General features: G+C 50.7%; 8 protein-coding genes across 8 annotated transcripts; 4 read left to right on the plus strand and 4 right to left on the minus strand.

The window, feature by feature from the left end:
• Positions 1-565: 565 nt before the first annotated feature.
• Positions 566-3772, plus strand: EI97DRAFT_371546 (GPI inositol-deacylase-like protein; the record flags this gene model as incomplete). The annotated part of the gene is made up of 3 exons (XM_033795300.1): positions 566-838; positions 891-3278; positions 3332-3772. The coding sequence occupies 3 exons, from the start codon at positions 566-568 to the stop codon at positions 3770-3772; spliced, it is 3102 nt and encodes a 1033-aa protein (XP_033656717.1).
• An 851-nt stretch (positions 3773-4623) lies between these two features.
• EI97DRAFT_448032 (v-SNARE protein-like protein Bos1) lies at positions 4624-5503 on the plus strand (the record flags this gene model as incomplete). The annotated part of the gene is made up of 3 exons (XM_033800139.1): positions 4624-4626; positions 4682-4960; positions 5012-5503. The coding sequence occupies 3 exons, from the start codon at positions 4624-4626 to the stop codon at positions 5501-5503; spliced, it is 774 nt and encodes a 257-aa protein (XP_033656718.1).
• An 84-nt stretch (positions 5504-5587) lies between these two features.
• Positions 5588-6647, minus strand: EI97DRAFT_430279 (uncharacterized protein). Its single transcript, XM_033797642.1, has 2 exons — positions 5753-6647; positions 5588-5706 (listed from the first exon to the last, which is right to left on the minus strand). The coding sequence occupies exon 1, from the start codon at positions 6572-6574 to the stop codon at positions 5981-5983; it is 594 nt and encodes a 197-aa protein (XP_033656719.1). The 5' UTR covers positions 6575-6647; the 3' UTR covers positions 5588-5706; positions 5753-5980.
• Positions 6648-8422: 1775 nt separating this feature from the next.
• On the minus strand, positions 8423-12136 carry EI97DRAFT_370453 (nitrite reductase; the record flags this gene model as incomplete). Its single annotated transcript, XM_033795233.1, has 5 exons — positions 8423-10304; positions 10360-11000; positions 11057-11596; positions 11665-11848; positions 11871-12136. 5 exons carry the CDS (start codon positions 12134-12136, stop codon positions 8423-8425), a joined length of 3513 nt encoding a protein of 1170 aa, XP_033656720.1.
• Positions 12137-13252: 1116 nt separating this feature from the next.
• On the minus strand, positions 13253-16445 carry EI97DRAFT_481295 (nitrate reductase; the record flags this gene model as incomplete). Its single annotated transcript, XM_033802042.1, has 5 exons — positions 15721-16445; positions 15396-15654; positions 15113-15348; positions 14202-15061; positions 13253-14151 (listed from the first exon to the last, which is right to left on the minus strand). Exons 1-5 carry the CDS (start codon positions 16062-16064, stop codon positions 13253-13255), a joined length of 2598 nt encoding a protein of 865 aa, XP_033656721.1. The 5' UTR covers positions 16065-16445.
• A 97-nt stretch (positions 16446-16542) lies between these two features.
• On the minus strand, positions 16543-17743 carry EI97DRAFT_455462 (uncharacterized protein; the record flags this gene model as incomplete). The annotated part of the gene is made up of 4 exons (XM_033800647.1): positions 16543-16785; positions 16836-16988; positions 17051-17239; positions 17408-17743. 4 exons carry the CDS (start codon positions 17741-17743, stop codon positions 16543-16545), a joined length of 921 nt encoding a protein of 306 aa, XP_033656722.1.
• A 4944-nt stretch (positions 17744-22687) lies between these two features.
• On the plus strand, positions 22688-23510 carry EI97DRAFT_167558 (uncharacterized protein). Its single transcript, XM_033793399.1, has 2 exons — positions 22688-22821; positions 22897-23510. The coding sequence occupies exon 2, from the start codon at positions 22954-22956 to the stop codon at positions 23374-23376; it is 423 nt and encodes a 140-aa protein (XP_033656723.1). The 5' UTR covers positions 22688-22821; positions 22897-22953; the 3' UTR covers positions 23377-23510.
• On the plus strand, positions 23511-24098 carry EI97DRAFT_167555 (uncharacterized protein). Its single transcript, XM_033793398.1, has one exon. The coding sequence runs from the start codon at positions 23644-23646 to the stop codon at positions 23962-23964; it is 321 nt and encodes a 106-aa protein (XP_033656724.1). The 5' UTR covers positions 23511-23643; the 3' UTR covers positions 23965-24098.
• The last annotated feature ends 3733 nt before the right edge of the window (positions 24099-27831 follow it).

The following is a 27831-nucleotide window of genomic DNA, read 5'->3' on the forward strand; positions in this document are numbered from 1 at the left end:
CCTTGTCCTCGCCCGCCTCGTTCCACCGCAAGACTTTCCTCTTCTACGGCGGCCAATTGGCCTCTGTGTCGCTCGTTTTTGCAGAGATCGCGATTCTCGCCGCCCTAGCCGCCCTCTATCCTGCTCCACCGTCCATCTTTCGCACTCCCGCCCATTCCACCAGCCCATCTCGCCCTTCGGACCTGCTCCCCTTTTCCCAAGGAGCAATCGCCGTCTGAGCCAACGTGTGCTCGCGGTGCACACCCGCCCGCCCGCGGCTTAGATGGGGAGAGAGGGTCGGGTTGCGTCGACCTCTCCAGTCGTGCCCACCGATGCATCATCCACTCCAGCCGATAAGCCCATCCAACCGTCGAAACCCATAGCCCACCCTCCCCGCGAGACAATACGCAAGAGAGAACCGTCCAGTGACAATGCGCCCGCCGAGCTGCTGCCCGAACCACACCATTCCCACCGCGCCCACTCGCGTCTCCACGCCGCTGCAACGCCGCGCCCACAATCGCCTTCATCCAAGCCGATAAGAGATGCTTCCATGGCAGTGCCGGCCAAGGACATCACGCCGGACGGTATGCTCGAGGGCTCCAGCAGGCGCCGTTCCCGCCTGCGCAATCCCTGGGCCTGGTCCCTTACCACCCTTCTCACTGCTCTGCTCGGATTCGCCCTGTTGCTCCTCATGCTGCATTCCTTCATGACCCGCCAGCTCGATCAAAAGGGATGCCGCATGTGCTACATGCGCCCCGCCTTTGTCAAGTTTCCCGAGTTCGACACCGAACACACACGCTTTGCCTCCAAGTACTCGTTGTATCTCTATCGCGAGGGTGGGATAGACGAGGACCCTCGAGTATGCTCCCCAATCCTCCCCTGATGCCAACAGGCTGACAACCTTCGCCTAGGTCAAAGGCGTGCCAGTGCTCTTCATCCCCGGGAACGCCGGCAGCTACAAGCAGGTGCGTCCCTTGGGAGCCGAGGCGGCCTCCTACTACCATGACGTCCTCCGCCACGACGTGGGAGCAAGCAAGGCGGGGAAACGGCCATTGGACTTCTTCACAGTCGACTTTAATGAAGACTTCACTGCCTTCCACGGCCAGACTCTGCTGGACCAGGCCGAGTACCTCAATGATGCCATTGCCTACATTCTCTCCCTCTACCACACGCCAGCTCGGTCCTCTCGCCACGGAAACCTGCCCGATCCCACGTCCGTAATAATCATTGGGCATTCCATGGGAGGTGTGGTAGCTCGCACCATGGTGACTATGCCCAACTACCAGGCCAGCTCCATCAACACCGTCGTCACTCTCTCCGCGCCGCATGCCAGACCTCCTGTGTCATTCGATGGCGACATTGTGCGCACTTACAGGGGCGTGAACGACTATTGGCGCCAGGCCTACTCGCAAAAATGGGCTATTGACAATCCCCTATGGCACCTCACCCTTATCTCCATCGCTGGCGGTGGATTGGACACGGTGGTACCGTCCGACTACGCCAACATAGCGTCATTGGTCCCGGACACTCACGGTTTTACCGTCTTCACGTCGACCATGCCGAATGTGTGGACCGGCATGGATCACCTAGCTATCACGTGGTGCGATCAGGTTCGCAAAACCGTAGTGCGAGCGCTCTACGATATCATCGACGTCTCAAGGCCTAGCCAGACACTTCCTCGTGCTGAACGTATGCGTGGCTTCAAACGGTGGTTTTTGACCGGCCTGGAAGACATCGCTGAGAAGAATCTGCCGCATTTGGAAGCCAGGACCCTGTTAACCTTGGAAGACGACTCTAATGCCATCATGAAGCAAGGCGAAAGTTTGGTGTTAAGGAGTCTCGGCCGATCCAAACAGAGGCCGAAGCCATATCTGCTACCGATCCCGCCCCAAGGAGCCGACGAGAAGAAATTCACTCTCCTCACCAACGAGCAGCTTGATGCCGCAGGCGAACATGGAAAGCTGGAGGTGCTTCTCTGCAGTGTGTTTCCACTTCACCCTGGCCAGTCTGCAGCGCTATTTTCCATGAACTTGGATTTGTCTGGCGATAGTTCTGGCTCTACGCGGCTTGCTTGCAGAAATGTCCTTCCGGACGTCATCACCCTGCCTGCGTCGTCACAGCAATCCACCTTCCCATTCAAGTCAGACGAAAGGCCGTTCTCTTATCTGCAGTACGATCTTGAACAACTCGCCGATCATCAATTCGTAGCTGTCGTTGACAAGTCCGGCCACCACGGTACCGGCTGGGTAGTGGCTGAATTCAGCAGCACTTCAGAGTCGGTGCACCCATTGCGAGTGGGTGTGCAGCGCCTAATGACCACTGGCTTGAGACTGCGGTTACCACCATCTCGCCCACTGATGACCGAGTTGCAGATCCCAGCCTTGCACTCCAGTCTCTTGGCCTACAAGCTCCGTATCTCCCGGCATGCCTGCGACATGGGAGAACTGTTTGCCCCACTCCTGCGTCAGTTCGTCACGGATGTCCATGAGAGCAAGTTCTTCGTCAACGTTAGGGATGCAGACATCAATCTCCATGGCGTTGCGCCTTATATGCCGCCTTCGTTCTTCGCAAGGAACCCATCCAATGGTGTCTCACTCCAGCTGTGGTCTGATCCCACCTGCGATAAGCCCATGGAGGTGTCCCTACACCTTGATCTGGCTGGCAGCATAGGCAAATTGTGGATGCGGTATAGAATTGTTTTTGCCGCATTTCCCCTGTTTGTCGTGGCAATGGTCGTCCGACATCAGTTCCGGTTTTATGACGAGACCGGCATCTTCATGAGCTTCACTGAAAGCATGAACAACTGTCTACGATCATCGTTACCGCTCGCCATTGCGGCCTTGACCTTCCTATCAATTGTGCTCCCGGGTGCTCAATATGAACATACTCTGGCTGATCGATGGCTTCTCGCTCGGAAGGGATCCAATTCCACTGATGTGCTGCACTATGCGAACAACGAACTCCTCATTGGCCAACAGGATGCCTTTTTCTGGTTTCTGGTTCCCTTGTTCAGCCTGATGTGCATCGCCATCTGCATTGCCGTCAACTACATGGTTCTCGGCCTGACCTATGTCCTGGTCTCCCTCCTCTCGCTTGTGCGCCCACCTTCTTCTCGAGTTGAGGAAGTTCGAAGGACACCTACGGCCTTCGGCATCACCTCCACTCAACAGCGTGTCATCACGACCTGTATTCTGCTCTCTTTGGTTTCAACGTTGATCCCGTACCATTTTGCATACCTGGTGCTCTGCATGGTGCAAATTGCAACCTGTGTGCGGGGGTACAAGTTGGCAATAGACTCGGTTGGTGCCTCTCTCAATTCATTGTTGCATTGCCACTAACTTTCCGATATTAGGGTCTTGACACGAACTTCAACTTCTACAATTACGTCCATTCGACGCTAATTCTTATGATATGGATTCTTCCGGTCAATCTTCCAGTTCTTGTCGTCTGGGTCCGGAACCTTGCTCTCCACTGGTTGACGCCCTTCTCCTCCCACCACAACATCCTATCCATCATGCCACTCATCCTCCTTGTCGAAACACAGAGCACTGGTCGTATGGTCCCACCTCTTCACTCGCGATTCAATGTACTTACAAGTACTCTCCTCTTTGCGATTGGGGCATACGCTGCCATCTATGGGGTCTCGTACGCCTATGTTTTGCACCACCTCATCAACATCCTAGCAGCTTGGTTTGTCTTGATTCACTTCGACGCTTCGTATCTATCCGCAAGGCGGATAAGGAACACACTGGAAAGCATGGGAACAGGCAGTTCGGTCAAAAAACAACCCTGAGATCGGCCCACCCGTTCGGTTCCGAGCTCCCTTCTTGAAAAATGCCTAGAACCATACTCAATACTCTGGAAAATTCTTAGGGGGTGCAGCGCTTCCCCCGTCCAGGGTCGAGAGCCAGAGCTCGTCGGCAGATGAACACTGTTGTTAAGAGCAATTTGGGGGCGAGTTCCCATTATGGATCAAGGCAGCCGCTAGGGGTAGCCTGGAGCTGTATGCATATACAGTAAAGCATGGCCATTTTGGTTTTCGTACATGGTCGGGTAGCGGCATCCGCTTGACGAGCATTCGTCGTGGCAGTCCTGGAGTATCCACATAGGGTGTCTTGAATGGGGTGATTGGGCACAGGCAATGGATGGACTTATAGAGGGCGGGTCGATGATGACTTCTTGCGGCTAATGGTTCAGAGGCTTGGGTACATGCTATATAACTAATGTCTACAATGTTTAGGTATGAGCGTCGCCTCGTGCGGAGTCTGCTCAAAGTGCGCAGGAGAAGAGCGCCTTTTCTATTATAAATATTGAAACCTGCATCAAATCCGGTCTAATGAATCTGCCTGCTTTGTACATACCTGCAAAAGGAAGAAACAATAGCGACAACTTTCTATCATGAGAAATCAGCTAACCCATTATGGGTTAGACTCTTTGAGCTATCCCTTGGCAATTCACCAGACCACCTCAGCCTAAGCTCTTGGTGATGACAAAGTGGCCAGAAAGATAACTTGCTCCTAGAAGGCACCCGCCGTGTTACATCACAAATACGCGACACGAGTCCCTTATTCCTTCACAGATTGCCCTCCCTCTTTGACCGCGCGCCATACGGTCGCCCTCCCCCGTTCACGCATCCAAACCAACATGGTGCGTATTCGTGTTGCGCCTCTTTCGCCAACCGACTGTCTAACCGTGTAGATAGAATGCCCTATTCAACTCCGCATTGCGGCAATCCTCGTCTATTCGCAAAGATCTTGATCTTTTCGCCGACGCAGCCTCACCCTCGCCGGCTTTACAGGGGCAAATATCCACGTCGCTCACATCCTTCTCCCGCATCATCGACGACTATGGCAGATTGGCCAAGCAAGAACCGGTGGCGACGAAGCAGGAAAAGGCTTTCGAAAGACTGAAAGCTTTCAGGCAGGAGTTGAATGAGTATAGGGAGCAGTTCCAAAGAATCAGAAGCGTGAATGAGGAGATGGTGTGTACATTCCCTGTACGCGCGAGTGGGAGAGGAATAACCCTTGAATAGCAAACGACAGCTGCAAGAACGGAACTCCTAGGACGGCGACCTCACCACGCTGCTACTCCCGAAAATCCGTACTCCGTTCCAGCCAACAACGCCCCAAATTACAACTCTCCTTTTGCCCCCTCGCAGCCCCCGAACGCAAGCGCGCCCTATCGACCGAACGCATATTCCTCGCTGGCAGGCCCTTATGGCTCAAATGAGGACTACACTCGGGAGGCCCACGCGTTCCGCGAACAGTCATTCTTCGCGCAGACTTCGACGCAATTGGACGAATTTCTGGATCGGGGAAGGCATGTACTGGGTGACTTAGGGCAACAGAGGGAGATGTTGAAAGGCACGCAGAGGCGGTTATACAGTGTTGCAAATACATTAGGCATCAGCGGGGACACCATTCGAATGGTGGAAAGAAGGGCCAGACAGGACAAGTGGATCTTCTGGGTGTGTGTGGTGGTGTTCGTGCTGTTCTGTTGGGCGGTATTACACTTCTTGAGGTAGAACGGTCGTTGAAAATGAGGAGATGTGGACTCCGGGTGCGCGATCAGGGTTTGACATAACATACCAGGGTTGGCAATTATGGCGTGGGAATCGGCGCATACCATGGGATTAGCAAGGCGTTCAAGAGAAGGTTAGCCTGTCGAGAGGTTATACGGGCGTATTCCTGGTGGGTGGTTTATCTTCAAGCAAGATAACAGGGTGCGGTATGCTCAAATTCCATTGAAAAGTATGATTTCTAATAGATATCAGTCCTATGAAACGGCGGTCTGCGTAACGTCTGGCTCACAGGATTTGGCACAAGTCCTTCACTGCAGCCCTCAGAGACCGGTAATTATAGAACAGGACGTCTTCGAATGTTATCCTTATAGTCTTCGCGAAAAGTCAGGATGGAACAAACGGGGCAAAAACCACAGTTGAACCCATTCTTCAAAGAAGGTAGGAGAATGGGACAAGCTCAACGAAACCAAGATACAACGTTTAGAACATGGAGGGGACTCCAGCAAGAAACTTCCTCTGTGGTGGTGGCCACATCCGTAACGGTACGCTCAAATCACGGTCCCTTTCCAGGTCGGCAACCCTGTCCTGCAGATCCACCAGGTTCTCCACAACATACTCCGGATCCACCGCGGGGATCAGCTCCATTGAAGGGCTGGGGGCCGCCATGATGTATGCAGGAGCCCGGTGATGAATGATGGGGGGCGGCATCGTTCTCGCCTTGGGTGCATGGTACAGTAGCGAGCGCCGGAGTCTCCTTCCGCGAAGATCGCGATCGTCCAAGTACTCCAGGTCCCAAGCAAGTGTTTCCGCCATAATACGAAGCATTTCATTCCACCGAAAGTCGTGGTATCGGACGTAGCGTGCGCTGTGGCGGATGTCGTCTAACCGATCAGCGAGTGCGCGGAAACAGCTTAGAGCTTCATATTTGCTGAGCAGCGCCTGGATGTCCATGAAGGCGAGACCCCAAGCTCCTAGGTATTTTGCGTCCTCCCGTTCGATGATAATGTCCCGATGGAGGAGAAAGAAGCTGACGAGCGCGGAGGCCAGGGGATTGGAATCCATCGTTTTCGCCATCTGGGAGAGGATGACGAAGGAGCGCCGGGCGCGGATCAAGCCGGTTATGAAGCTACGGCTTGAATGGTCGGCGATCAGACGCTGCTCCAGATATCCAGTGATTCGGCTGCCAAACAATTCTGGTTGCCAATAGCTGTGCCACAGGATGCGAAAGAGCCGAGAGAGGCACCGATGTACAGAGTCTCGGTTCGCGCCCAGCGACTTGTGTACCCTACGGGCAATTCCATGGGCGAGTCGAGCCAGATCGATTCGCTCAAAACTGTCCACAACCTCATCCAATCGAGGTATTAAATCTTGCACAGCCGGAAAGTGGATATCGATGAGGCGCCCATCCGACAGACGGACTTCAACAATGTATTCGTGGTAAGGGTATCCGTCGTATAACCCTGGCGAAGGAGGAGGAGAAGGTCCCCAGGTATACATCCTTCTCGTCGTAGGTAGGAGTTGAAGATGAGATGTCGAGGTGCGGTTTGAGGTGTAATTCCGGGTATTGGCGGTCTTTGAGACGTATGGTTGAGATCAGACACGGCGAGAGGCGCAAGAGGAACGATTCACATATATATCGCCGCATCCGACCTTCATGTGTTTGTGTGCAATGGGCATGCGCGGTCAGGTCAGCGTTGTTCGGTACCACCAACGGAGTTTGCTACACTGATAGGACCCAGTGGCAATGGTTGATCCTCGATGCTATCCATGGCCTACGCCAACAGCAAACATATGGCTTCAACAAAGGTCACCAGTCAGATGCACACGTCGCCTGCTCGGTCAAGCCCGGAGGACAGATATCACAGCCACCACTCTTCAGCTACTCTATAATGAGGTAGGGCGACGGCGTAAGGCTCACCGCTTCGCCTTGCATTCTGGATTCAACCAATTGCTGCAGGTGCAAGGCATCGAACCTATACACTCGGGCCGCCCTCCTGGTCTTACCAAGACGTTTAGACGCTCATGCCCCAAAACCACGAGATGCTCAGCCCATCTTTCCTCGATTCAAGGCGCAGTGTCGACAAGCAATCCCGTCGTCCATAGCATTCAGGTTTGCACAGGTGCCTCATTGCCAATCTGGCTAAGGTTTTGATGGGCCATGGCTCACTTGCTCGAACTGAAAGGTTGTCTGTTCATGCGGGCCGTACTCCCCGAGAGTACGTGGACAAACGGCCCTGGGACACTTTGCAACAAACCGCGTGAGGAACCTGTGCGACAAGCTCCGGAGAGTAAAGATGGTAGTTTCCTGAGAGGGCCTGTATCCGGTTGGAGATGTCGCTGATGTCTACCTCCCAGCCGCTGGTCTGAACAGTCGAGTGACGGACGGATTTGCCGTCGTACAATGTAACTGTTCTGTGGCTGTGCCTCTGTACAACGAGCAGCCTTGATCTCAATATGCCGTGATCCCTCACAGCGGTGTGGCATGTGACATCGGCGGTATGGTGGATCAGTGGTCCCAGTAATGCCTCCATCGGCAAACACAACATGTCATAGGCGAAACGGCGTAATGCACCCAGAGGTGCGTATGTGGCAGAAGATCGACTGGGCAGTGGGCTCCATTGATCTGCGGGCATAATGAGCTGATAGACTGTTCTACATGCCCTTGTGCGTAGTACCTCATTTCAAGGACCTTTTCATATATACAGCGGTTATCAAAACACCGACGGCTCAGGAGATACGCGCTCTCCATCCTCGTAGCGGATGTCCAGGATGGGAGGACTGCATCATGAGCGAAACCCTTAGCGGAGGAGCAGGACCAGGAACTATTTGCACACTAGGAAGGATCTAGGGAGGGAGAAGAATCTGTCGGTATCGAAATCTAAAATTGGTTCCGTCCATGCCTCTCGAAAACAGCCGAGTTATCTACCAGTCTAAACCTCCAGTCCCCCTTTCACCGCCTGCTAGTATCATTGCTGCCTTTCTTTCCTGTCCTAGCCCGCCTTCCAAATGGCTCACAGGGATGCTCTTTCTGCCCTTCAGCTGCATCGACGCCAGTTTCTTATCGAGGCTCTCGAAGGGATCTGTTGTCTCAGTCTTCTTAATCTTGAACTTCTCGGTGCCCAGCACAGAGTCCAGCTCCTCAATGCTAGGTAGTTTAACGTATACCCATCCGTCGTCCCTTGCTTCGACCGGAAAGGTTGCAATGTTGACATTGTCGTCGTTGTTACAGCGGCCAGCGTTTTCGCCGCTGAGCTCGTAGTTCCGTTTGTGGAGGGGACAGGAAATCCAGAGCTTGTTGTTTTTGAGGTCATCGCCGATCAAGCCATCAGAGAGGACGAAGGCCCGTTTGTGTGGGCACATCTGCTGGGTACAGTACCATCTCCCACGGACCTTGAAGATGGCGAGTTGCGTGTCGCCTCGCTTCACAGCTTTTGAATCGCCCGTTGGGATGTCCTTGAATTGATCGGCTTTGATGATGGGTTGCCACGCCAACTCGGTCCATTTGGTGCCTTTGAAGTCTTCAGTCACAGAGTCTTTTGGCCAATATGATGGCCTCTCTTGATGCCGCTCCTTGACTGGCTCAATGGTGTCGTTGATGTTCTCATCCGTGTTTGCAAACTGGGAGAAGTGGGCAAGACGCTCGGGGCTTTTGAGCACCTCGGTCCACTCGCAGAAGAACGACCCGACCAGTTGCTCCATTTGCTTCTCGAGCTCCGCACATATGCCGAGCTTGTCCTGCAGGATGACTTCCTGGAGGTATTTGATACCACCAGGCATATTCTCGATCCACCGCGCCGTCCTTTGTAACTTGTCCGCGGTCCGGATGTAAAAGGCAAGGTAACGGTCGAGAATCGGGATAACGTCGTCGGGAGGGACATCTTTCGCAAGTAATTCCGAGTGTCTCGGTTTGGCGCCGCCGTTTCCTCCTACGAAGATATTGAACCCCTTCTCGGTGGCTATCAGTCCAAAGTCTTTGTTCTGCGCTTCTGCACATTCCCGTACGCAGCCAGAGACACCTCCCTTAATCTTGTGGGGCGCGCGGAGGGATTTATAACGCTCCTCTAGACGAACTGCCATGCCCACACTGTCGCCGATGCCGAAGCGGCACCACGTTGTTCCGACGCAGGATTTGACGGTTCGGAGCGATTTGGCGTAGGCATGACCAGACTCCATGCCACCGTCTATGAGCTCTTGCCAGATAGCGGGAAGGTCCTGTTTTCTAGCTCCAAACATGTCGATCCGCTGTCCGCCGGTAATCTTACAGTACAGGTTATACTTCTTCGCAACAGTGCCGATGATGATGAGCTTCTCGGGCGTGATCTCACCACCTGACACGCGGGGGATGACTGAAAAGGTGCCATTTCTCTGAATGTTGGCCAGGAACCTGTCATTGGTGTCCTGTAGGCCTTTACGAGATTGATCAAGGAGATGTTTGTTATAGAGCGAGGAAAGAATCGATCCGATGGCAGGCTTGCAGGCTTCGCAACCTGCGGATTCGGGCTCTCTTCCGCACTCCTTCATCACGTCGGCGAACTCTTTGAGGCCCTTCACGTGGATAATGTTGAAGAGATCGGCTCGAGAATATTCGAAATGGGGGCAGAGGTGATTCTTGACTTCTTGACCCATGGATGCCATCGTCTTGTTGAAGATCGTCTGGACGAGCGGCATGCACCCGCCACATCCAGTTCCAGCCTTGGTACAGGATTTCACGTCGCCTATGCTCTTGCAGGTCCCGCTCTTGACCGAATTTACCACGTCCCCTTTGGTGACGTTATGGCATGAGCAGATTTGGGTATCGTCGTCACTGTTCATGTTAGCCGTGTTCTCGGAGAGAAACGCGAATAGGGCCGTTCACTCACAGATCGTCACCATCCTCGTCGCCTTTTTGTGCTCCAATAATCAATTCGCTGGGGGGTATCTCGAGCTGCTTCTGGTTTTTGACCATGGGTACCAGTTTTACGTAGTCTTTCGTGTCACCGATCATCATACCACCGAGCAGATATTTGCCGTCGGGAGTGAAGAGGTACTTTTTGTAAACCTGTTGGAACGGATCTCTGTACGTCAGAGCCTTGACGGGCGGAGGCTCGGGTCCATCCGTAAGGTCCTTGACTTTCCCTCGTGTACCAGCCGCAGTGTTGTCCGCCTTCGCTGCTCTCTGCCGACCAGGCAACTCTTTGGGACCGTCCCTATCTGCGAAGAAATCCCCAAAGCTGGCAACCTCGACTCCGAGCAACTTCAACTTTGTGCTTAGGTCTGGTCGCTTAAATTTCCTCGGTGCATGGACCTTGGCTTGCGTGAGGTTGAAAGCGAGGACATCGGCCATCTCAACACCGGGGGCAATCAGACCGAAGGTCTGATTTTCCCAGCTCGCGCATTCACCAATGGCGTAGACGTCTGGGACCGAGGTCGAAAGATCAGGTGCAACTATGATACCGCCGCCCCTATCCGCGCACTTTATGCCAGAGCGTCGTGCTAGGTCGTCTCTCGCGCGGATACCAATCTGCAGAGTAGGGTAAGCACGGGGGCAAAGCTACCATGGATGGAGCAGCTACTCACAGCAAAGCAGATACAGGAGCAGTCCATCTGCTCACCGTCCTCGAACACGACACTCTTGACGTAATTCTCCTCATTGGTGAGGATCTTTCCCACCCGTTTGCTGAGCATGACGTCCAAACCTAGGGCGCGCACCTGCTCAACCACCATGGCACCCGCGTCACCGTCCAGTTGCCTCGAGAGGACCCATCTGTTCCTTTCAATCAGTTTCACCTGCGAGAATACATCTAGATCCATCATGGCATGTGCAGCTTCGAGCCCTAGCAGCCCACCTCCGACCACCGCCCCTACCGTGCCCTTTCGGGTGCTTGAGAAGTCGATCAGCCTCTGCAAATCGTCGATTGTCCGGTAGACAAAGACGCCTTTTGCGTCGTGGCCGGGAGTATGCTTTGGGAGCACAGCATCGGAGCCGGTGGCGAGAACGAGGATGTCATAGGCGACTACATGGCCGGCAGAGGTTTTCACATTCTTTGCGTCGGTGTCGATTTCGGTCACCAAGGTGTTGATGTGGTAGCTGAGCGAGCCTTCAGGCACAGATGTGTACTGCAAAGAGTTAGTGCGGGCTTGTCACGCCGGTCGCGCTCGATATGGATCCGAGATGAACCACGTACCCATTCCTTGGGGTTCAGATAGAGATTTTCCACGTCTCGATGCTGGAAGAAGCTCGTCAAGCCGACTCGGTTGTAAGCCAGGTGCGGCTCCTCCCCTATGACGACTATGTGGTACTCTCTCCTCGTCGCATCCAACTTCATGAGTTTCTCACTTGGTGCATCAGTATCGCAATGGCGGTTTCTTCTCCATACGCCGGCCCACTTACATGAAAGCGATGCCGACCATACCCAAGCCCACGACAACTATCCGCTTCCTCCTCGTGCCATCTGGCAGGTTCGTTGGGCGCACTGGCTTTAGGTCGAGCGAGATTCCATTGGGCTGCACCTCTCCTGGCGGGGGTTTTGCAAGATCGCTTTGCTTCGAAGGCCAGACGGTCTCCATGGGGAAGAAGGAGGGTGGGCTATGTGATTCGCCGCTAGTAGGCTCGATGCCGGGGGTCAGGATTGGGATAGGATGGGTGTCGGACGACATTGCGGAGAGACGAGACGAGACGAGGGACTAAGTCATGCGTGGCAGACAATGAAGACGATGGAGGAGGAAGGGAGAAGCAATCCGTCGATATGATGGCTATGGCACGAATGAAGCCCAGTGCGGAGAGGGCGTATGTGGAGGATTGAGGGGTGTGTCGTGGGAGGGGTGTGTGGTGGAAGACGACGGGTGCAGCACTGGAGCTGATAGATATTGCCGGAGCCACAAAGCAAGAGGTACGGCAAATAGTCTAGATAGCAGAGGAGGATGTACCTATGGCATTTGGGACCAGTGGACGTTATGCACGGAACCCACGCCCTCGAATGCTGCGGAAATCCTGTCCCACACGGGCTTATCTTCAAAGCACACTCCGCGGGGGAAGGCGGAGATGCAGCAGCATTGGCACTTCTGCCATCCATGGGTGGAAATAATAATGCACATGCATCCAGGCCCATGGCTGCGGGAGGACCAGGGGAGTCGGTTCCTTGATTGCGTGTGGTAGAGAGAATTGATGAGGCGATTTGTGTGCCCTATGTCTCCGGGGAGAAAGTCATGGCGGGGAGAAAGTCATGTTGTCCCTGATATTATCATCGTCACCACCACCTCGATGGGAGCTGCCGAACAGACGATAATCGATCATGTAATAATATAACGGTGGTAATCGCAGTAGTCTATTGCAATGATTGGGTCGTCGTCGAGGTTGCAATAATCAGGCTCTCTGTCTGTCTGTCTTCGTCTCGTCTATTTCGTCTATCTGACCCGATCCTGACTGATAAGGACGTTAGGGCTGCCAAGAAGACAACCTCCGATAAGCGACTTAACGGAGATGGATCAGCTTTGCCTGCCTTCTCCGATCTATAGCAGAGATGGCCATCTCCTTCCGCGCTCAATCCAATTCCCAATTCCGTTTCCATTTTTGGTTTCATTCCCTTCTTGCTCCCTTTCCCCACCCACTCTGCCGTCCGGGTCAAACAAGTTGGGTGCAGCAAACAATCAATACCAAATCCAGTAGTTGCTTGCATAGTTTCGTGTCTCTCTCCCATCTCACCCTTGTTGGGCCCGTACTGTAATGTACGGGGTCGTGCTCCTATCTACGCGTTCCATGCTTCCCTGCGCTCATCAGAAGAACAGCAATTCATCATCCGACCAGCCCTGGTCGATGAGAATCTGGTGAGCGCTCTTCTCCAGCGACTCCGGCCCGCAGATCAAGACGAGGCTGTCCCCGCCTGTTCCCTTCACACAATGCTCTCGGACTAGTTCCGCAGAGATGCGACCGCGCAGCCCCTGCCACTCGGGCGGCCCTTGGGTAAGCGTGTAGAGGAGCTTGCAGCGGTCAACATTCTCCCTTGCAAACCTGTCCAAATCCGCTTTGCAGAGGATATCCTCGAGCAGTCGGTTGCCGTCCAGTACCACGCACCTGGTCGGGTCGTCCCTGTCTTGCATGATGGCCCTGAGCACTTGGTAGATGGGAGTGATGCCGGAGCCGCCGCAGATCATGAAGAAGCGCTTGACGTCGCGTTGCACGTTGTTGATGGCACATTTCCCTTTCCCGAGGTATTCGAATTTGCCAATGGGCCCCTTGAACTCGACAGCGTGTCCGATGGGGAGTGCGTCCAGCGCCTTGGTCATCTTTCCCCCAGCCCTCTCCTTGGTGTCCAAGTAGAGCTTCACCAGCACGTCGCAGAAGCCCTTTCGACCCGTCTCCGATATGGGCGTATAGCTCCGGATAATGGCTTCTCTTGTCACTGGATCCCGCAGGCGGATCATGAGGTGTTGCCCAATGGGCAAGCCCAGAGCCTGGTCCTCGTGGTCCAGCTTGAACGTGAAGATACGCGTGTCCCACGATATGGATACCTTCGAATGGAGTGTCACCTTGTGCCAGGTCCGTGGGTCAAGGAACACGGCGCGAGGCTCCCCGGACTCTACCTGGGGCTCCGCGTCCGTCAGGATCCGGCGGGATGCTTGATCCAGCGATCCAATGTGATACGATGGCATCATGGCTTTTGCTGTTTCACTGTCTGCTGCATATTAGCTTGGCCCGTACTGGCGTGTGGCTGCTCCCACTCACGGATGGCTAGAAACTCGTCGCTGACATCGAGCGCTGCCGCCGAGATGATGCTTTGTGCGCCCCCGGGATGCTCCTTGAGGAAAGCGGTTCCATCGTATACCTCCCCGTTGACCACGAACCAAGGTTCTTCGGGTTTGTCATGCTTCCGTAGCTCATCGATGGTTATTTCCCGATCCACCCCATCTTTGGTCATCTTGACTTCGTCAGGTATCGAGGGGAGTGCCCCTTCCGGTTCGCCGATGAACGATCCTTCACCCCAGTATCCATCGGTTAGACGGCCGCCGGCCTTTTTCACCCTCTCCATCCACCCTCCTGGCATCAAGGCTGGCTGAGTGGGGTGCTCGAATCGTAGGCAGCCGTGCTCCTGCTGGATGGCAACGCGATACCAGCAGTTGTTCATCATCCCCAAAACGGACCAATACATGTCTCGAGGCTGCATGTTCATACTCTCGTCCATCGACCGGACCAGTATATCCTTTGCCTCTCTCAGCTCTTCGACTGGTACCTCCAAACTCCAGAAACACCAGCAGAAGCACGTTTCTCTCCAGTCCATGTCCAACCGGCCGCCGAATAGCTGTTTGTTCTCGTATGCCCGATATTCATCCTCGGCATAGTGGATGTTACCCAGCCTCCAGGATTTGCCCTTATCAATGGAGATCTCGACCCGTGTGATGCGCCGACCGCCGCCACTGTAAGCATATCCCCTGAGATTGTACACCTCCGACCCTTTGTCGAGGACCAGCTTCTCGTCATGTGCCGGAAATGCAATGGCCGAGTTTGGGCTTAGGTCGTAGATGGCGTATCGTTCATCCGTCCACCATTTTGGATTATTCGCGGCTTCGTCAGGGTCTACCATTGTTCTGTCACGGTGAGTTTCGGCTGAGATAGCGCTGGTCACATGGCGGACTTACGGAAGAACCCGATTATCGTAGATGTGGTACCAGTTGGTGCTCGGCTCCGCCGTGACGATGAGCTTCTTCAGCCATTTCACACTTCTCCCGCCAATCTGTCCAGGGATGACTGCGCGGACCGGTTTTCCGTGGTCGGGTCTGAGCATTTCTCCGTTCATGCCGTGAGCTACCATGATGCCTCGATTGGGGTCCATGACCCAATTGAGCTTCACCGATGTTCCATAGTAACCGTTCGGCTTTGTCATGTCAGCATCGTTCGGCCATCGGACGGGCCGTAACATACAAGCTTGTCCGCACCCTCCATACAAACATATTTGGCGCCCCTCAATGGCTGCGCCTTTTCGATGATGTCCCTCATCACCACTCCGGTAAAAAGAGCCGTCGAGACACCAGCAGGACCCCACGAGAATCCTTTTGACTTTCGGACAACATTCTGCTCTTTCCTTCTATTCCCCGCACAGACAAGAGTCACGGGGTATGTGACATTCTCAAAGTCCGACATGAGACTTCGTAGCGATATGATGAGCGGTTTCTCCACTAGACTACATGAGCTGCATTAGTACTTATTGTCGCTGAGTCTGCATTATTCCGGGGCAAGGTGCCTTTACCCTTCTACGCTAAACTCCCAGTCGAGCATTTCTTCATCTCGAACATGGGGTACTGCGCCGTGATTCCTCACATAAAACAGCTCTGGGCTGGTTAGGAAGCCCTCGTTGAACAGATCGGTCAAGGGAGCCTCTACGTTGAAGGGGTGGACGCCAGTGAGGCGTATCAGGCGGGGGTCTCTTGGAACATGTGAGTCCGGTGTGACGCGGTCGATGTCGAGCACTAGGGGAGGGATCCTGGTGGGCGGTGGTAGCGGGTACGATGGCGAGTCTTTCTCAGCATCTCCATCTATGACAGTCTCGGGAGGCGTAGGTGGGAGAGCATATGGTTCATCTCTCGGTTTCATCGTGAAGTGCGGGCGCGACCAAGGTATTCAACGGGGTGGATGGTGCAACTGGGGGGAGCACACAAGTGACTTGATTGACACGGCGCCTTATGAGATGGTGGAGGCACGCCGACCACCAGGTCGGGTGTTGTCATTGTCTCATCAGCCATCCGGAAATGCAGACGGAGAAAGCAGCCAGGGATGGCGGAATTGCTGATGCAGAGTGGAGAGTACGGAGATAGTGTATACTGTACTGTACGGAGGTACATGTGCAGATATGATATGCATGCATCCTTATCTCCCATTCAGCGACATGGGGGTCGGCCGTTTTGGGTTTAGCTCCCTTTTCCATACCCACGCGAAATACAAGGAGTTCCACGGAGAAAGGAAAAGTAGTCCAGGGCGGCATGGATAGACTCCGTCCTCAGTATGGGCATTTGCGCACGGGCTTTCGTCTTTGTTCACCGGCAAACACGCAGTTGGACCTGCGTGCATCGGTTTACTGTAGAGGCTGTCTTTGCCAGATATTGGCCAGTGGAGACGCTGGCAAACCATCCGTGTCTGCAAAGGGCCACTTCAAACGAGTTTCTCTCCCTGGCCGGGCTGTCCACTTTCGACCACGATATAGGAGCAGCATGGACCCTAGCGCTGTTATAAGGACAGACGATCCAAGCGAAGCCACGAGATAGATTTTCCAATTCTTGTCTCCCTCGAGCTTCACGAGCTCGGCATCCCAGATCGACTGCTTCTGTTAGCCAGTGCGGTGCAGTCGAGGTCCGATACAGAGCCTACTGTTACAAGTGAACACGGTAAGAAGACGAGTGTCATGAACGCGATCACCTTCATCACTCGGCTGTCACTAGCGGCAAGCTCAGCGGCATGTTGCGAACGCTCGGCAACGAAAAGATTGATGCTGCTATCTTCTTGAGCGACAAGGCTAAAGGACTGCTTGTGGTCAGCATGCCCATCTCCTATGTGATGCACTCCAGCGGCCATAGGTCATGTACCACGTTGATCTGTGCCTCAATTCTGCTTATGACTTCTCTCAGCTTGTCATTCGTGAAGTCGCATTTCGCAAGCGTGAACGCAATGGGCTCTGTCAAGGCCGCCGTCTCTGCACTGCTTAGCTGGTTGTATCCGCAGTGGCCTTGTGCGTCCTCGACTTCCTTCAGGAACTCCATGCAAGATGCACCATACTTGATTATTCAAGTTAATATTGTCTGGCAATATGCCAGCTCAGTTCGTGTGGCATGCTGTTGTTTGAGCATGTTGTTTCGATTGGCTAAGTACCGGCGTCGATCATCCGACAAGGTAGTTTCGCGTCCGGGGCGTATCATGCCTGTAGCTGTCTCCAGTTCCTTGACCTCCGTCCTCAGATATTCGAACCAGCCTTCTAGAGCTGCGAACCGATCGTCGAGGATGATCTGTAACATGGAGACTGGGTGGAACCTGCCTTCGTTGAATAGTTCGGTTACAGCACCCATAACCAAATCCACTCTGGTTTGACTCGAGCTGGTGAGAAGGCATGCGCATGACCGATCCTCCAGGTGCACTCGAATAGCGCACTTGATGTTTTGGCTGAGTGGAGGCGCGTGAACAAGGATCGCTTTCAAGGCGTTAGGCAGCGTTCTCAGCCAGTATTGAACAACGGCACACACTGACTGCCTGGCGGCTATCACCGCCTCTGCCGTAATCGACATGTTGCGATACATGGAATCGTTCTGCTCCTAGAACCTGCACCGTTTGTCTAGGCAGTCGAAACTTTTCAAGAATCGCTTCACACGCGCCAGGACTCATTTGCATGGGATTCTTGTTATAGTTGGCATCGCCCACCGCTCCTCTATTTCAGGTTAAAGCAACACAAGCTATAATGCTATCGGCAAGCATACGCTATGATGATACGAGGCTTATCCTTGCGCAAACTGTCATGATCAGCGTTGGTGGTAATGCTCAGGATGTTGCGACAAACGTGCCTGACACAGGATGGGACATCTAGCTTCTCCAGGCTGCCCAAAAACTGTCCCTCGTCGAGCTATTCGGCAGGCTGCAATGTTGCGTCACTGTCCCACAGTCTAACTCTCGAAAATGTTGTGCAATGTAAATGCTTGAGATAATAAGCTGAACCCGAACCAGCCATAGTAGTGTTAGAGGGCCTAATTCTTGAGGGCACACGAGAGTAAAGAGTTAGGAGGATTAGGGACAAGTAGGATAAAATAAGAAAGAAAGAAAGAAAGAAAGAAAGGAAAAGAGAAAGGTAGAAATATAGCAAGGATATAATTTATAGACCTATAAAAGAGAGCTTTTTAGCTCTTTCTATATCTTCTTCTTAAGATACCTTATTAAGGTATATTTAACTATTTATAGAGAGATATATATAGTATCTATACTTTTATTAAATAGAATATAATCTAGAAGATAGGTAAGTTAATAATAACTATAGTTAACTAATAGCTAATAATTATAAAAGATAAAGTAGTATAGAATTAGGTATAGATATATAGCTAGAACTAGCCTTTATATAGATATATATAAAATAATACTAACTTTCTAAGCAGTACTTAACAAGTTATTAATTACTTCTCTTTAAAACTAATAATTATAATATCTAAAATTTATAATATATTATCTCTATAATTTTATTATTAACTATTTACTACTATTAGTAATCTAGAATCTAACAATTAGAATTTTTATTATTTTAACTAACTATTATATTATCTTTAATATAACTAACGTGTTTCCCATACGAGCTGGCACCCCCAAGCGAGCTACCACTCCAACCAAGTTACATGTCTTTGCAAGCCTATAACTCAATACTACAACAAGATAGAGTAAATTGCAGGATACTAAAGTATTATTCAGATATATCGCTATTATTTCTATCCTCAATCTCTATGTTGCAGGTGCGTACATTGTGGCCAGTCTCGCCGTAACGTCTACAGCATCTCTCTCCTGAAACCCTCTTTGCAGGCTTCTTACTCTCTCCTTCCTTACCAACTATCTCAGGAGCAATCAAATCAAGTACCTCGCCAACAGTAATATCAGATTTGATGATATCTGAAGATGTCACAGTGATAGAAAGATTGAATGAAGATGGGTTGACTGATTGTATTCAGGTGTATGCTTGTGTGGGTGAGGCTGGGGCCTGACACCGGTTTTGATGTTCCTTCTCTGGGCACCAAGGCTGTGCAGAGCACTAGCCACTGCAGAATCACTAGCCATATATCCTCAGACAGTACCGGTACAGACAGTTTCTCCTAGTCTTCCTCTCCAGTCCCAGGTAGGATATCCATAAACTGGCTTACCATCTGATAAGTAAGTGTATCCTCTGTTCAGATATACTTTCTTTTGCACCCTTTTCTCTCTGTTGCAGCCTCAGCTACCTCTCGAAGCCCTGCTATTTCCTTGTACATCAACACTATTTCATACACTATCTTTTCAGCACCTTTTCTAAACTGATTGACAGCTTCAAGGATAGAAGCAGGTGAAGAGCTTTTGTGTCTTTGAATCCGATCGCAAATAAGTATAGATTGAGCCTCTATCTCGCAGGCATTGTGTGGTGTTTTAGATTCCTATATGATATCCTGTGATGCTGAAGGTGTATGCATACGAAGGACCATATCAAGCTTTGATAACACACCCTCAGGGTTGTATGGGACTAGTCCAGCAGCTCGGAAACTTGCACAGATATGATCTCTAGAAAAGGCCTTATTAAAGGCCTTTATAAAGGCTGGCAAGAAGCTCTCCTTCTTAGTATACTTGGTGCTGTACCATGCCAAGACTGAAATCTCATCTCTATATGCTCACTTTAGCAGCGAGAAACACACCAAATCAAGCGGTTGCAGGATATGTGATGAATGAGATGGCATACAGAGAATAATAATCTTCTCCTCCTTGCAGAATTTGTGAAACTCGAATAACTGATGGCTCTCGTAGCCGTCGACAATCAGTAGCCTGTATAAGCCTATACTACGAGCCTTCATATGCGTGTTAAAGTGCATTAGCCATGCAATTGCAAGCTCATTTGATGTCCAGCCATTAGGACTAACCTCAAGGACCCAGTCCCGAGGTATATCGTGGTACCAGGAAGAGATAAGCACCTTGCCAGCGAAGATAACAAATGGTGGGATTGCCCAGCCTGCTACGCTGATGTCCTGGATTACAGTAACCTATTCGTGGTTGCCTGGCTGGATCCTCTTTGGAGCACTCCACTTCTCAGAGCCTGTGAAAACCATCTGAGCCTTGATCTGACCCATCATGAAGCCGGTCTCATCAAAGTTGTAGGTATCTTCATCCTGGATGCCATATTTCTCTTTAACAGATTGGACAAGTGAGAACCAAGGGCCTATAATATGTGGATCTTCATTTAGAGCTCGCTGTCGATCGTACGGATGGCTCTGTAGAAGCTTGATCCCAGGTGTATGCTTATTGAAGTTGTCAACCCAGTGGTGGCCTACAGGTGGTTGGCCTCACTCTGCAAGCAGATTGTTGGCCATATCTTGAACCATAGTCCTCATAGCCCCAATTCCTCTTAGATCTAGATCAAGTATGTATGCGACAATAGACTCCTCTTCTAGCTTGGTCAACCTCTTTGAATTGGGCTCACGGTCGTGTCATAAGAGTGCTCCAGCATGTCGGGCTTGAATAGTGCTTCGAGGAACATTATAGATGGTAGCAGCATATTTTTCGCTTTCAATCTCATTATTCTTAATTGCTAATAAAGCAAGCTGTAAGTTAGCCTCGTTATAGCGCTTTTGCACATTACGTTGTTGAGACATTATGGTTAGAAATTGTCAGGTTTAAAAAGTTGGTTGAGGTGCCAGCTCGCTTGGGGGTGCCAGCTCGTATGGGAAACATATTAGACTTTATTATTTTTATAAATTATATATAATAGCTTAGGCTTAGAGCCTAAGCTTAGGACTCATAATAGAGGCGGATAGATGAAGCATGGCAGAAGTCTAGCAGAGATCCAGTGGAGATCTAGGCCTGGACCTCTACTAAGCTACTCCTATAAATCTCTACATACATCTTGTAGTTATCTCTCAGAATCTTAATAACTTTATTAACACTTATTGCATTTAACTCTAAGGCTACTCTATAACATTATACTATATATAGTATATAGGATGGTGGGATGGTCTAGTGGTAAGATCATCTGATAGCATCATGTGCTAGGGCATATGAAGGTCATAGGTTCGATTCCCACAGCTATCAAAGGCAAACTATATGGAGGGGTGACGGTGGGATGGTCTAGTGGTAAGATCATCCGGTGGCATCATATGCTAGGGCATGTGAAGATCATGGGTTCGATTCCCAGAGCTGTCAAAGGTAAACCACATGGAGGGGTAAGGTGAGATCGGCCCGGAAAAACATGAGCCCTAGCTCAAGAAAAATGGCCTCAGCTTGCTGAGCAGCAGCCTAGTACCTTGGCATCAGGTGACAATACCAAAAAATGGCCTCGGCTTGCCGAGCAGCAGCCTGGCATCTTGGTGTCAGGTGACAACAATATCAACCTGCAAAAACACCCGACAATAGCTAGCCTCCCTAGCTAACAACATCCAACAACAGCTAGCCTCTCTAGCTAACAATACCCGATAACAGCTAACCTCTCTAGCTAACAACACTCGATAACAGCTAGCCTTCCTAGCTACCAACACCAATCTTGGCTATTCTAGCCGCTGACAAAGAGCTATCTTCAATCCAGGAACAAACAACTACAGCTGAAGAAAAGAGCAAACCTTTAAAAAATTGAAAAAACTTGGATCAATAGGGAATAATAGAAAAATTAGGGCCTGTACTTAGTTATCTATTATCTCCTGTAGTAATAATACCCTAGATATTATTACATGCTATAACCTATTATATATATAGCATTTGCTCTTGTATTTAGGATAGCAGTGTCATAGTCTTAGACTCAATATATATATTGATACAAAAAAAAAAAAAAAGAGCTTATAACCTAAAATTTAAATATTCTAGCTAGTAAATTTAAAAAATTATTTTATATATAATTAATAAAAAAAGATATTTTTTTCTTAATAAAGGTTATAAACTTAGATATTTTTAAATATATAGAGCCTAGCTTTCTTAAAGTTATAGAAAAATATACTAAGAAAAATAAAAGAAATCTAGCTTTCTAAACTACTCTTTATTAATATAATAATGTGAGCGGCAAGCGAGCTGATCAGGCAAGCGAGCTGATACTAAATACAGTGCTCTACCTCCAAATCTAAATATCTCAATGTTACAACAAGCTATTGCTGTAATGGGCTGGTGCCCAGGGGGATTGACCCAGATGAGATCTGGGGCGGTTCTGCCCCAAGGAGACAAGATAGACCGGTAGATAGTTGTTCCACTCCGAAGGGGATGGCATAGAGACCTATCATCCAAATCCTTTGGAGCCTTATCGAATCCAAACTGTTACCAGGCATCTGCAAGCTTTGCGCAGCCATTACATTTAGATTCGATCAACCCTATCATACGCCAGTGTAGGGACCCTAGTGGTAGAACGCCTGCTCGAGCAAAAGGAGAGTCCACCAGCCAGTGTGGTATCCTATCGTCACGGAACAGAGCCAGAGCAGGGACCCTAGGGGTAGAACGCCTGCCCGAGCCTACATCGGAAGCCCTACCCGTCTCTATCGTATAGGGAGTAGGCCACATTGGAGTTGAGCTACTAAGCTCTACTAGACGAACAGGAATGGGTAGCCAAAGCCTATCTATCGAGGACATGACAGCTTATGCTGTGGGGAAACTAGAAGGAGGATGATCATCGAAACAAGTGGGTGCTAGCATACGAGAGATACTAGCCAAAGAGCAATGGCCAGTTCAGGCCATTGAAGTGACAGTGAGCCAGGTCGAAGCTCGGATACGGAGGAAGGATCGACCAGCAGAACAATCAGATCCTTCTACGATGATGATGGAAATGATGAAGCAGATAATGAGCAGAATGGAAGCGTTAGAGGGTCGAAAGGCTGCTACTATGACACCACCTAGCCAGGAGCCAACAGCTCCCCAAATCCCACCAACCACGTACATAGAACGATGCGCCAAGTTTCCTGACCCTGAGAAATTTGATAGTGACCGAGCCCAGTATCCTACCTTTCGATATCAAGCAAGAGCTAAGCTTGAAGCTGACTACAGGGATATCTCTGAAAAGGCTCAGGTTGATTATATCTTCCAGAGGTATACGGGAGATGTAGCAAGAGTCTTACTACCATGGATACTCAATCAGGCTGCCCTAACCCTTCAAGGCCTATGGGCTTTTATAGATCTCCAATTTGACGATCCACACCTCAAAAGCAAGGCCATAGATCAACTCCACGGGATCCGCTAGGGCAGACGATCTGTACGAGAATATCTGATGGAATTCAACCGACTAGTCCAATTGACTGGAGAGACCTTTGGCGACACGAACAAAAAGAACCTCTTCATATGAGGGCTGAGTATCGAACTCCAAAAGAGCACTATTGCAATCCCAGAGGATCTCTCATATGAGGGCTTTGTCCATGAAGTAATTCGGATCGCTGACATCCTGTACCGAGTAAACCTATCAGCAAGATACCAAAATTATACTTACAACCAGCCAACAGCCAGCCTTAACATGTACGAAAGGTGTCAATCGCCCAATCGCGATGGGCCAGTGCCCCTAGAACAGATGGACTGGCAACCTACAAGGAGTAACCAGGGTGGGACGGAACAGAAACGAGCCAAATGGGTGCCAGAGAAGGAAATCCAGCGCTGGCGAGCTAATCGGCTGTGTATATGCTGCGGAGCAGGAGGCCACTACATCCAGAAGTGCCCTTACCTACCAGCCAACCGCCCATTGCCTATAAGGTCAGCAAGAGCTACTGCTGCTCAGGCACCTCCACCGCCATCGCTTGAGGACGAGCCTACCAGCAAATCAGATTCGGAAAAAGAGTAGCTCCTGTTGAAAGTCACCAACAGGAGCCACCTGCAACCTACAGGCAAGCTCTTGAGGAGTGGAAGAAGTTTAAAGGCCAGCACATGGATGGAGAGGCTATTAGCGTATATGCATTAGTTAATCAAACTGCCTACGCCTCCTGTATGATCGATTCTGGCACGCTCGCAAATGCTCTAGTTTCACTCTCACTAGCAAAGGCCGCAGGCTTGCTGTGCATTGATATTACTCTTCGACGACTGCTGGGCATAGCCGGTGAAGGCGTGATAATCCAGGTAGCTCAGTACACTGCTGATATTGAAGGATTCAAGGACACTGGATGGGCCTACGTTGCCACTGACAACATGGGGTTTGACCTAATCCTTGGATGGCCTTAGATGAATCGGCTGCAGGTTACAATTGCATCAGCTAAGCGCTCAATCTACATTCATTCGATGTGCCAACGGATTCGGATTCAAAGCAAGGAAGGGGAACCTGTCCCTACCCTACAGGGCCACGTACCTCTGCAAGAGATCAGTGCTGCAGCATATAGTCACCACCTCCAAGCTGCGAAGAAGAACTAGTCTATTGTCTTCGCAGCCTCACTAGCAGATATTGAAAAAGCCCTGGCGCCGAAATCAACAATAGACTTCAAGGAGCTCTTGCCAACCCACTACGCTCACCACAGATGGATATTCGACCCAAAAACTGCATCAAAGATGCCACCACTCCGAGGACCTGATATTGATCACCGAATCGACTTGGTTCAAAAGGACGGGAAGGATCCAGAGCTGCCATGGGGCCCACTATACAACATGAGCAAAGGGGAGCTACTTGTTCTATGGAAGGAACTTACATCACTGCTTGATAAAGGATGGATCCATGCGAGTAATTCGCCAGCAGCTACTCCAGTCCTCTTTGCAAAGAAACCAGGTGATGGCCTCCGCTTTTGTGTCGACTACAGAGCTCTTAATACGATCACCCGGAAGGACCGATACCCACTGCCGCTGATCCAGGAGACCCTAAACAATCTTAGTAAGGCTCAGTGGTTTACGAAGCTTGACGTCTCGGCTGCCTTCCACAAGATTTGGATCAACGCTGGGGATGAATGGAAGACAGCCTTCTGCACTCAGTTTGGGCTATATGAATGGCTGGTTACCCCCTTTGGCTTGGCAAATGCACCTAGTACCTTTCAAAGATATATTAACTGGGTCCTTCGCAAGTATCTTGATGACTTCTGTACAGCCTACCTTGATGATGTGCTTATATACATGAACAGCTCCCTAGCCGAGCACCGAACCCAGGTCAACCTAGTGCTCGAGGCGCTAGGCAAGGCAGGCCTCCCGCTGGATATCAAGAAGTGCGAATTTGAAGTCAAGTCAACGAAATATCTAGGGTTCATTATCGATGCAGGCAAGGGCCTGTGCATGGACCCTGAAAAGATCAAGACTATTAAGGAATGGGAGGCCCCTAAGACTGTCAAAGGCATGCGAAGCTTCTTAGGCTTCACTAACTTCTATCGGCGGTTTATCCATGGATTCTCAGAGCTTGTAGCACCCCTTACACGACTTACAGGCAACATACCTTTTCAATGGACCTCTATCGAACAGAAGGCCTTCGATATACTTAAGGATATTTTCGTTACTAAGCCAGTCCTAGCCCAATTTGACCCTGAGAAGGAGACGGTGCTTGAAACTGATACCTCTGGGTACGTGATAGCAGGGTGTCTTTCACAGTACGACGATCGAGGCCTACTATGGCCAGTAGCCTATTTTTCACGGAAGATGAATGTACATGAGTGCAACTATGAAATCCATGACAAGGAGTTACTCGCTGTAGTACAGTGCCTACAGGAATGGGATGCTGAGCTACGATCAGTCGAGAGATTCACTATTATTACAGACCACAAGAATCTAGAGTATTTCACAAAGCCAAGGATGCTCAACGAAAGGCAAATGCGATGGTCTCTTCTTCTAGGATGCTACAATATGGAGATTGCTTATCGACCTGGGAAGGAGAACCCCCGAGCTGATGCCCTATCCTGACGCGAGCAAGATATGCCTCAAGATGCCTCCGACGATCGTATACAGCATCGTTACAAGCAGCTACTTAAGCTGACAACCTCTGCTTCACTAGCCACAGATGATGAAGATGAAGGCATCGTGATCACGTTTCGATCTATAGCACTCAGCACTAATGCCAACACTAATGCCGACACGGATATGGATACTAATACTGCTGTGGATAGTAATAATAGCACGAATCCTAGCACCGCCCTAACCCTTCTGGAAAAGGAGCCCGCAATGTTAGAACAACTATGGCAGGCTGTAACAGAAGGTGACGACTAATATATTAACATCCGGCAATGTGTGCTCAATGGAGAGCGACGGGTTCCACCAAGCCTAGGCCTTAAGATATCTATTACGGACTGTATAGTGGATCAGGAGGGATGCCTGCTCTATAGGGATCGGAAGTAGGTACCGCAATCGGAACCCCTACGAACAAGCCTAATCAATGGAGTACACTCTCCTGCCATAGCCGGCCACCCAGGATGTGCAGCCACTTACCAAGCAATTGCGAGGGATTACTTCTGGCCTGGGATATCCGAGGATATCAGGCACTTCCTCCGGAACTGTGCTGTTTGTGGCAGGATCAAACCATGGAGGGATGGTATTCATGGCCTGCTTAGGCCTCTGCCACTCCCCGATCGAATATGGAAGGAGATATCCATGGATTTCATTACTGATCTCCCAGAGAGCGAGAGATGTACAATCCTCCTTGTAGTCATCGATCGGTTGAGTAAGGATATCGTACTCGTACCGCTCCCAAACATGGATACTGAGATGGTCGTATGGGCATTCATTAGGCACGTGGTAGCGTACCACTGGCTACCCGACGTTATTGTATCGGATCGAGGCAGTCAGTTCATAAGTGGGCTGTGGAAACGACTCTGCGAAATCCTAGGGATCAAACGACGACTGTCGACAGCCTTCCACCCTCAGACCGATGGATCAACTGAAAGGATGAACAGCATGGTAGAGGCTTATCTACGGGCGTATATTGACTGGGACCAAAAGAACTGGGCTAAGCTGCTGGGTATGGCCATGATAGCCATCCGATCAAGGAATGCCGCTTCAACAGGCATTAGCCCATTCTTTCTCCAGCATGGTTACTATGTGGATCCTATCCAGCTTACAGCTTCCCAACATGGAGTACACTACCCTGCCGATGAACGAGCAGGCAGGAAGACTGCTGAAGCAATAATTGACAAGTTTAAGAAGGTATTCGAACTAGCCCAAGCCTCAATAGCCATGGCTCAGCAGGAACAGGAAAGGCAAGCAAATCAGCGCCGGCAAGTGCCTTGGCAACTGAGAGTAGGAGACAAGGTGTGGCTAGCCCTAGGGAAATACTTCAAGACTCAACGGCCAAACAAGAAGCTTGACTGGAAGAACGCCAAATACACAGTCACTGAAGTGATTGGTACACATTCCGTGTACCTCAATACACCGCCTGGCCCCCACAACGTATTCCATATCGATCGATTGTGGCTAGCTGCCAACGATCCACTGCCTAGCCAGCCAAATGATGATTCACAGCCAGAAGCTATTGTAGTTGATGGCGAACCGGAGTGGGCAGTAGAGGATATCGTTGCTGAGAGGGTTACTCGAATGGGTAGAGGGCGGCAAATACAGTACGAAGTCAAATGGGTAGGCTACGCTGAGACTACTTGGGAGCCAGCTCAATTGTTTGAGGAGACAGTAGCACTAGATCGGTGGATTGACTACATGAAAAACTTACGCGATACTAGCGGCCAGCTGCTGCAAGGCTTCCACCAAGATATGCCTTGAGGAAGACCTTCAAGGCTAGGAGGGGGGTATTGTAATGGGCTGG

This window comes from Westerdykella ornata, assembly GCF_010094085.1.
Source record: "Westerdykella ornata strain CBS 379.55 unplaced genomic scaffold EI97scaffold_3, whole genome shotgun sequence".
Taxonomy (NCBI): Eukaryota; Fungi; Ascomycota; class Dothideomycetes; order Pleosporales; family Sporormiaceae; genus Westerdykella; species Westerdykella ornata.

Bases quoted from the DNA above. Each gene is read 5' to 3' on its own strand.
- EI97DRAFT_430279 (XM_033797642.1), bottom strand. From the start codon at position 6,574: ATGGCGAAAACGATGGATTCCAATCCCCTGGCCTCCGCGCTCGTCAGC.
- EI97DRAFT_167558 (XM_033793399.1), top strand. From the start codon at position 22,954: ATGATGATGGAAATGATGAAGCAGATAATGAGCAGAATGGAAGCGTTA.
- EI97DRAFT_167555 (XM_033793398.1), top strand. From the start codon at position 23,644: ATGTACGAAAGGTGTCAATCGCCCAATCGCGATGGGCCAGTGCCCCTA.